The sequence below is a fragment of the Cajanus cajan genome, chromosome 6 (genome assembly GCF_000230855.2).
Source record: "Cajanus cajan strain Asha chromosome 6, NIPB_CcT2T_4, whole genome shotgun sequence".
Taxonomy (NCBI): domain Eukaryota; kingdom Viridiplantae; phylum Streptophyta; class Magnoliopsida; order Fabales; family Fabaceae; genus Cajanus; species Cajanus cajan.
The window spans coordinates 61298982-61309167 of NC_138522.1; the positions used below are offsets into that span (position 1 = coordinate 61298982).

Here is a 10186-nt window from a genome sequence, read left to right on the forward strand (position 1 = left end):
CAAAAAAATTGGCATCCACGTGGCATCCACCTGTGCATCTACATTGCATCCACGTGGTCAATAGTTAACTCTGTTTAAATAATTTAGACGGAAGTCTGACATTGCAACCAATTAATTTATTAGGGACCAAATTGAGACCAAAAATAAAAATGGGACTAAATTGAAACAAACAATTATTATAAGGGACTAAAATACTATTTTAGCCTTTTTAAAATTTAAAGTTGAGTTTGGTAATTCTTTTCGAGTTAATCACTTATATACTGCTAGTGTAAAAAAATTTACACCGGGAACTAATCATCTCTGTTAATAGTATCATGTCATATACTTATTTAATCAAATTAAAATAAAAAAGATACTATTAAAAGAGATAATTGGTTGCCAGTATAAAAGAATTTTACTGTGTATAGGTGATTAAATCATTCTTTTTAAGTCAAATCTTTTTAAAAAGTTTTACAAGATTTTGTTTACGATTATTTTTTTATTATTAACTGTTTACTCGCTAAACTAAAAAATGTGAAATACTTTTTATAGTGTTGAGATATTAAATATGTTTATTACAATGAGTGAATTCAAAACATGTCTTTTATTTTTAATTCATCGGGTTGAAATTCAATTCATTATTTTAAGGTTTCACATTTTTCTTACAATAAATTTTTACTTACATTATATTCATTTATTTTTAACGAAACTATTACAACTGTGTTGTAAATTCTTAGAGGTGTTAAAAGTAGATTCTAACTCATGAGCAAATCTAACTCACGTACTAAACAAATAAAAAATATTTGTTCACCTTTTTCGCAATTTGGTTTAGTATAAAGAATCCTCTCCCACCAACATCGAACCCACATCTAATCTAAGCATTAAATTTGATTTTATATAATAACTTGAAAAGAAAGAGAATATGATCAAGGATTGATATTTTAGATGGAAATAAATTGGTTGATTCAACTCAACTCCCAAATTTAAGTGAGCTAACCTAGGTATATGGAGGCAACCTATTAACCCATTTTTATTTCTCAAAATAATAAAATAAAATTTTCTTGATATTTTTAGTTTATTTTCTTTTTTTTATAGTCATTTTTGTTATGAATTAGTGTGTTGTTGAGTTTGTTGCGTTTGTCATTTTATAATTTTCAAATTCTCTTGCTTTTATTGATTATTTTTTTATTACTTATATTCGTTAATTTTTAACTTTTTTAATTATTTGAGTCAACTTATGTGTTAATTCACTTGAATCATTTGAGTTGGATTATGTATTTTTTATTTACAAATGTGAATTGCATTAGATTTGATTAATTATTTTTTAAATAATTTATTGTGACTCAATTCATATGAATCAAGTTGACTCAATTTGAAATCTTTACCAACACTATATTTTTGTGGATTTTAATCTTTATTTGGTAAAAAAATGTTGTTGATGTATTTAGTGCAATGATGAAAACTTATCCAACGTGAATGAATATAACTTAAGTTGGATAAAAAAAATATGGAACCAAAAGAGGGAAAATGTCTAACTTGAAAAAAGAAATTAAATTTCTATTAGATATTAAAAAAATAATTAAAAAGGAATATATATATATATATATATATATATATATATATATATTGCATATTACTTATGCAACAAAAAAAAAGAAGTATTTGTTTGGATTATTTCTTTAAAATATGCTATTTTAATTTTCTCTGTTAGTTAATTTGATGTAATATGTTTATTTTGACATTTACTTTAATATCAACATAGATTAATGATATAGTACAATAAAAATAACACGATAATTCATATGAAGTAAGATATCCCTCAATAATAATATGAGGTATTAACAATTTTGACATAATAAAGAAATATATGATTTATTAAAAAATATAAAATGTGACTTTACAAAAACTAAAACTACTAACCTTCATTATATACTTTAGTATTTAAATCACTATGATATTTACCTTTTTGAGATATAACTTTAACATTATCTTATATGTTATTTTTAATCTTTTATTTAATATTAAATCTAATTTAAAATTAATAAATAATAAATTGTATAATTATACTTATATAATGTGAAGTTTATTATATAATAAACATATTAAATAATAACCACACTGATTATCAAAATGAAAAATCATGAATAATAATAATTAATAAAAAAAAAGGGTGAATTTGGCGTATATCCTGTTTGGATGTCCAAAATTACAACTATGATTATGTGTCAAAAATGAAATTCTATCTGTGTCTGTCTGTACATATTTAAAAATAAAAAATAAAAAATAAAAAAGAGCGTTTGACGTTTGCAATTGCATAGCTTGTTTTCTCATCATCAATGGTGCTCCTCCTCCTTGGTGCGCGCCATCTCATATAACAGAACACAACCTCTCTCTCTCTCTCTCTCTCTGTATTCACTTATTTAGAATTTCTATTCTTTTCTTTCTTTCTCGTCTTCAATACTTGACGCATTCCTTCATTCTTACTCTTACCCTTTCGCCTCACTCTCGGATTCATTCCCTTCCCTCTCTTTTCTTTATTCCTTTTTTATTTGTTTATACTATACTTTTTAGTTTTAATTAAACAAAACCACCACCACCACCCACCGCTGTGCTGCGCGCAGAATCAATTCATCTCACAATTAGGGCTTCTCCTTTCCATGGGCAACATCTCAAGCAGCGGCGCTAACCCCCGCCGCCGCCACACCGGAGCTCTAAGGCGGGCCCACCCCCCGCCGCCTCCGCCGGTGACTCCGCAGCCGGAGATCGCCGGGAATCCATTCGTGTACCCTGGTGCCGCACCGTACCCGAACCTTTCCCTGCATTACACGCAGTACCATTACCCCGGTTACTACCCTCCGGTTCCCGTGCCTCATCCTCACCCGCACGTGAACCCCACGTGGCCTCCGGGGCGTTACCCTTGTGGACCGGTGATGCCTGATCCTGCACCCTTCGTTGAGCATCAGAAAGCCGTTACCATAAAGAACGATGTCAATATCAGGAAAGAGTCCCTTAGGCTTGAGCCCGATGAGGCTAACCCTGGTCACTTCCTTCTATCATTTTCCTTTGATGCTACTCTTTCTGGGAGGTATGTTTTCGTTTGTTTTGAATTCGTCCATGTATGTGTTGTGTTTGTTTAATATATTGTTAACATGTGAATTGTGAAATTAAGGGGTTGTTTTATTCAATTTTGGGACCTGTAGCGGTTTATCTTGCACGAAGATGAGATTGTCGGGTGCAGGGTTTTTGGATTCTGTTATTTGCTTGTTGGGGGGTGTAAGGTATTTAATTGTTCAATTAGCTTCTATTTATTCAACATAGAAAGGACAAAGCTAATAGCAAATAGTAGTCAACCTTACACGAGCAATTTAACTAAGTCCTAATGTTTTTTTTCTTCCATCGGAATCAAACTTGGTACCAAAAGTTTACAACAATTCACACATCTTGTCCCACCAACTGAGCTAGACCCCATTTCTATTGTGCACAAGTAATCAAAAAGCTCAAAATATTCTTGAATTAACTTCAACTAGTGTTTTGTTTTTTCTCTCTCGGCTTTGATCGTCATTTTATATATCAAGAGTTTGTAATATGGCCAATACGAATGATGCTCATGTGCGGATTATTCGAACGTTACTTGCTTGTCTCCTGTTATTTTGTATTGTTAGGTTCATTCATTTGAGCTATATAATAGTAACTTGATTTTTTTATGGAATGTTATGGTATCTTTTTTCTGTTACCAACACGTGATCCTATACTTACTAGTCTGGTCACCGTTACATGCATTCCTACGGTTATTTATGTAAGATGTAAAATAGACATGTGTTGCAAAGGTGTGCAATTAGCATTAAATAACCTCTAGATAGCTAGTTTTTTTCCCCATAGGAAGGAGTAGGTGTAATTTTTGTTATGGGTATCTTATTTAGCAGATAACTGCGACTTATGATTTACTAGTTATACAAATCTGTGTTACTTCTTTCTAGGGTCCAATTACCTTTGACAATGTGTAAAATCAATCTTCAAGTTTCTAGTGTTCAATTATCTTTGACAACATGGAGAACCAATTGGAACATCGAAATCTCTTACACCTATGGATGGCCAGAGTGATAATATATTTTCATTTGATTATGAATATTACACATTTAAAAACTATTTGTTTCAAGCCACTAGGATTGGACCGGTGATAAAAGGTTTGGGTAGTTTGCATAAGGTTATATGCTCGCACCATAATGCCACCACTGTAACGGAAAGAAAAGGCTATTTATTTACTTTTCATTTAAATTTATTATTCAAAGTGGCTTTCTAATCATTTCCTTTTTGGGGAGGTGGGGTTTGGAGTTCAAAAATTTGCTGTCTTTTGCAAGTTATGTTACCCTTTTAAGGATGGTTAAAAGACGTCGAGAAATAATTATCTATTCTGAAAAATTGTTTCCATTTGATAATAACGATAGTCGGTTTGAAAGCCAAGGTTCTTTTTGTCTGAACATTAGCTTAACAATTATGTAGTTTCCTTCTATATCTTTAAGCTGTTATTGCTGTCAAATCAGAGTTGGAGTTTTTGTTATTTGTGTCATTTTAATTTTATCTTATGTTCAAGAATGTAACGAAACCATATCAAAGGAGAAAGTGGTAACTCCACAATAGTTTGACTGTTTAGGTTTATGTGCCGTTAGGGGTGGTTTTCAATTACTAACAATGTTCTTTATAAAATAGAATGGAATGACCAATATTTCAAGGTATAAATAGAAACAGTACCTATTTTTCTATTGAAGGTATCTGAATATTTGATTTACTGCATGTTTCTGTTATGCTTCTTAGTTCCTGCCAATGTTGTGTAAGAAACAATTTTCCTTTTAAACATGTGAATGGCTACGAAGTCAGTCATAGTAATTATAAGTACTTTGATTCCTATTATTTAGATTCAGAACACTGTGTAAGCAGCTTAACGGGTGTACATTTAGCTTCATGTTTGATATTTTAGTGCTTTTAAATGCTAATGGGCATTTGAGTGTGTGAGGTGGGGGTGGTTGTTATCGAATCCTGATTGATGATTATAAATATGAACATTTTGTACTATAATCCTTCATGTACTTGTTCTAAAGGTTGCGTTTCTTTTTATTTGTTTAACAGCATCACCATATATTTCTTTGCAAAAGAAGGTGAAGACTGCATCCTCACACCAACAAAGGAAAACCATCTTGCACCAGTGACTGTGCATTTCCAGCAAGGTCTTGGCCAGAAGTTTAGACAGCCAACTGGAACTGGTATTGATTTTTCGGTTTTTGAGGAGTCTGAGTTATTGAAAGTGGGTGACCTGGATGTCTACCCTCTAGCAGTAAAGGCAGATGCATCCCCTGGTAATCATGATGAGTCAGATAGAACTCCAACATCTGGTAACACAAACTCGCAGACTACCCAAGCGGTGTTTGAGAAGGGGAAAGGAGAGTTCCGGGTGAAAGTTGTTAAGCAGGTCTTGTGGGTGAATGGAATAAGGTATGAGCTCCAGGAGATATATGGCATTGGAAATTCAACGGAGAGTGAATTGGATGAGAGTGACCAAGGAAAAGAATGTGTCATCTGCTTGTCAGAGCCCCGTGATACAATTGTCCATCCCTGTCGGCATATGGTATTTTCTGCTTCCCTTTTTGATTGAATTTTTCTTTGATTAGTTGATAGAACGATGCTGATGGTAGTCATCAATATCATAGCCAATCTTAGCAAATATCTTTTTTTCAAATCTTCTCCAACTTTTTCAACACTTGATTTATTAGCCTGTTGCCTTTCAGTCTTGGGCTCTTTGCAAACTCATGATCATTTAGCCTAATTTAACTGTTAAAAGCTAATTATTTGTTCCTTGAGTCCTTGATATATGGTGGCTGGATTCCTTTTCTATTTGCAGTGTATGTGTAGCGGATGTGCAGAGGTTCTGAGGTTCCAGACAAATAGATGCCCAATTTGCAGACAACCTGTTGAGAGGCTTTTGGAGATAAAGGTAGGGCCTGAGGAGTGAAGAAGATACATTGTTAACTCCTCAAGCTTCCTGTACAGTCCAACTGTTATACATTAACATATCTCCGTCTTCTTTTCATGGTTTCACCTTACTTTTCTGTATTTTTCAATAATCAGAAAAAACAAAGGAAAATGGAATTTATACATGACTTGTGATTCAACATGAACAGGCTGGCATTGCACATAACTTGTACAAGACAATGCCTCCAATGAGCTTGTTTGTCTGTGCTTTTAAATGGGTTCATTCTATATGGTTAAATATATTTCTCTTGGGGTGATGACATTTTATTTTCCACTTTCAAAAATGATTGATATGTAACCCATATGTTGTCATGGCTGTAATATGGATAAATTTCTAATCCTATATAGTACGGATACAGTGGGTAGTAAAGGAACATAAAACTAGGGTAGAAAAGGGAATTGGGCTACTAACCATACTTACGTGGCATTAGAGTGGGAAGTGGGAACTGAGAGGTAAGGGGGAAATTACTTACGAGCATAGATAAAGGGGAGGGAAGAGTCCTCATGGAATGACGGTGTTATAGAGTTCTGCAGTATGAAAGAGAATGCATACCCTTGAAGTTCTATACAATGACTGTCATTTGTTTACTGATTATGTGGTTCTGATTTTTGTACGTGGAAATTTTTCCTATTTTCTGTAACAAAATAGATGGCTTCCTATTAGGGAACACCTATTTATGTTTAAGCCATTTTCAAATCATGGATTAGTCGCTTGCTGAAATTTAGGGCCCAACCAAATAAATGGTTCCTCCTCCTCATCAATTTGAAAAATATTTACTTACAGAAAAAACAAATGATTAACTTGCTAGTAAGTCATGCATATGCATATGCAACTATGCAAGCATCAAATGCAAAAATGGCAGTAGCATTGGCCACCCGTTACTTTCTTAGTTTCCTTTACCATAGCGAAAATTTGGCTTGCCAAGGTATTCATTGGAAAACATAACTTCTAACTTCCATTCCAGCCACTTCGGGGAAAAAACATTTTTACAAACAAAATATATCCAAACAAAATTTTGCTTTGTCTTCGATGCTACAAATTTATATAAACCAAACCACATTGAAAATCAAGAGTTTTCATAACTTTTTTTTTATAACTTTTTGATAAAATATAAACACGCTTCAATATTTTAAACAAATAGAATGAATCAAAGAGTTATTGATCAAGTATGGCCATGATTCTTGATCCAATTCGTTCTTTATGAAAAATAATGATGGGTGCGGGATATATGCTGTCATGATCAAAGCCCATTTCTACCTGTCATAAAAACCCAAAAAAGACTAAAACTTAAAGAATAATCACGGAATGATCACATATTTTATTAGCAAACGAGAACGACAGTGGTTGTTTATTTAGTATTAAGCGCCCAACCATAAAGCACTCGGATGTTCATAGCATCCTACATACTTTTTCACACAACCAAAGCAACAACAAAGACACAGTGGGACTATAGTCCGCATACATTAAACGCAGAGAAACAGTTTCTCTTCACACCATAAAATAAACTTAGTCTCCCCACCATTGATGGACATAGACACCATTGCTTCGGAGACCCTTGTAAATATCCATGCAGCCTTCCTTGCTGCTCTCCGGACACCTCAGAAACATCTCATCCACAAAGCATATAGCTCCATTCTCAAATATATCCCAGAGAAACTTTAGTTCAACATCCCCTGCATTCATCTTGAGGATCACAAAATCAGCATACTGCACAGTTTCCTTGAACCACGCTAGGAAATCAAACTCCTCCTCCCCTACAAAGGGATCCACGCCATCGTCATCTGGCTTGGGAGTAACTTTCCCAGCCAAACCAGGGTGATAAACAAAGGTAACACCAGGCCGCTTCACATAGGACAACATAATCGAAGTGTTGTAGTGAACAAAATACACATTGAAATCCTTCTGATCAATGGGATACGATGGCAGAAACCAATCACTAGCATTGGCATTCAGCAGCTCCCCCACACCAATGTCAATATACACCAGCCTCTTCCTAGTGGAGACATCCACAAACTTGGGCAAATAGGGAACACTCTCAGGAGGTGCTTTCTCTTTCTCCTTCCCACTCACAAGAGGCTCCATCAACTCTATGAGGGGCTTGGTGAAGGTGAGACTGGGACAATCCGCGGGTAAAGGATGCTGATAAAACGACGTGGCGTTTTGAAATCTTTTCTTGAAAACCACAAGGTTAAGCTGATTGACGGAACCAACATGCACGACATCGGAAGACCTCAACAAAGAGGACACAGGGGTGGCTGCTCTTATCAAATCGTTGGGGTGAGAGCCAATGGAGGACACAAGAAACGCACCAACCCCAGCAGGCTTGAGCACACGCTCCACCTCGAGCACGTGCGAGGCAGGGACTGGGACCTTGTCGAGGTCCCTGGAGAAGACGAAATCGAAGGTGTTGTGGCCGAAACGGTGCGTTTGGTCGGCGCTGACGGTGGAGAAGCCTAACTGCTTGATTGCCGTGACTGCGATTGAGGAGGCTTGTCCAACGCAGAGGGTGTTGGCTCCGGGGTGAAGCAACCGGTTACCCATTAAGTCGGTGACGACGGCGAGCGTCAAGTTGGCGTCTTTGTGGCAATTGGAGGGGAGCCAGAAGCGGGACGCGGGGCGGAATGTGACGCAATCGAAGTAGGTGGCGATGGGAGCGAGGGATCCCACATTGAATATGGATTGCGCGTGGAAGAGAGAGACGATGGATATGGCCGACGCCAGTAGAATTGAGCGTATGGCGAGGCGCCTAGCTATGGCGGCGGTGAGTCTGTTTAATTTGAAGAGTTTGGCGTCCATGGAATTGGATTGAAAAAGATTGAAGCCGATAGGGAAGAAGAAAGAGGAATTAGCGAGTGCAAAATCTGGAGGAGGTATGGTTTCCACCCACGAGGACACCCATTGATTTTTGGAAGCTTAACCAGACCCTTCTCGGAACCCTTTTCCCCCTCTGCGTTACACCCATGTTTTTCCGATTACCTCATTCCTTCATGCTATGCTAGATCTGAACAGCTTTTACAACTTAGAAGAAGGACTGTGGTGTGTGGAGTGTTAGATCTAATGATCATGTATTAGTATTATAGGATACGAGTTAAACTAAGGAAGGTGTCATCTGTCATGTGATCGTGAAGCCGCATCTACGTGTCAACACATCCATCCTTTACCATTACTTCGCTCGCGATCATGCACTTTTCTTTTAAAATATTTATTATATATAAATTTTAGTTATATAAAGATATGTATTATATATATATATATATATATATATATATATATATATATTATACAAATCAAATATTAGCTCCAAAATAATAATATTATTTAATTGTAAATTATTTTATATAAAAAAATATTTCATAAATGAGTACATAGTAAACCGTTTTCTACTTCAAGTTGTCATTATTGAAGATTCGACGTCATCTTATTCGGTATTCCGTAGAACATAACTAAATGGTGTGAAAGACTTTTTTATTTTTATTTTTACTAATTCGCATATTTATATTAATACTTATCTTATCTCAAATGAAAGTGTTTTTAAAAACAAAAATGATAGATCCTCCGAAAATAACCTCCGAAAAGCATTCTAAAAATTAAAATATTAATTTAAATTATAAAATATTAAATTAAATAATTATTTTATAATAAATTTATTTAAAAATATTAATAAAATATTATTCAAAACATGATTCGCCTCCATTTTCGAAGGTTATAGCAGTGTTCTTTTAAAAAATACTTTTTAATAAAATTATTTTTAGTTTATTTGCATCAATAATAATATGTTTAATTCTAGTCTTAACAAACAAGAGCAAATAAATTTAACTAATATCACTATTGCGAAACCAATTTATATATTTAAATATATTTATTTATTATAAATTTTATTTCTTTTATAATGCATGCGAACAAAGAAAGTTAGGGCCTCAAGAAAGGCATACCTGCATCTGTTGCAGCTGCTATATGCGTACAAGACAAATTCCACCACCATGAACAAAAACTCCATAACTTGGACTTAACTTTTCCAAAAATATCAGCACATTATAAATTCATTTATTATAAATAAATATTTTGATATATAAATTATATTATAATTAAAATTTATAATAAATAGATATCTTTGAATATAGAGAATTATATTTCTAATTTATAATAAATAATTTAAAATTCAAATATAATAGAAGTTTATTA

At 34.3% G+C, this 10186-nt stretch overlaps 2 protein-coding genes across 2 annotated transcripts; one reads left to right on the forward strand and one right to left on the reverse strand.

The window, feature by feature from the left end:
- Positions 1-2271: 2271 nt before the first annotated feature.
- Positions 2272-6265, forward strand: LOC109796978 (putative E3 ubiquitin-protein ligase LOG2). The gene is made up of 3 exons (XM_020356857.3): positions 2272-3064; positions 5104-5599; positions 5873-6265. The coding sequence occupies exons 1-3, from the start codon at positions 2637-2639 to the stop codon at positions 5981-5983; spliced, it is 1035 nt and encodes a 344-aa protein (XP_020212446.2). The 5' UTR covers positions 2272-2636; the 3' UTR covers positions 5984-6265.
- A 1026-nt stretch (positions 6266-7291) lies between these two features.
- LOC109796794 (uncharacterized) lies at positions 7292-9080 on the reverse strand. Its single transcript, XM_020356596.3, is given in 2 exon segments — positions 7292-8849; positions 8851-9080. Coding segments are annotated over 2 exon segments (1455 nt in total). The 5' UTR covers positions 8967-9080; the 3' UTR covers positions 7292-7510.
- Positions 9081-10186: the final 1106 nt, after the last annotated feature.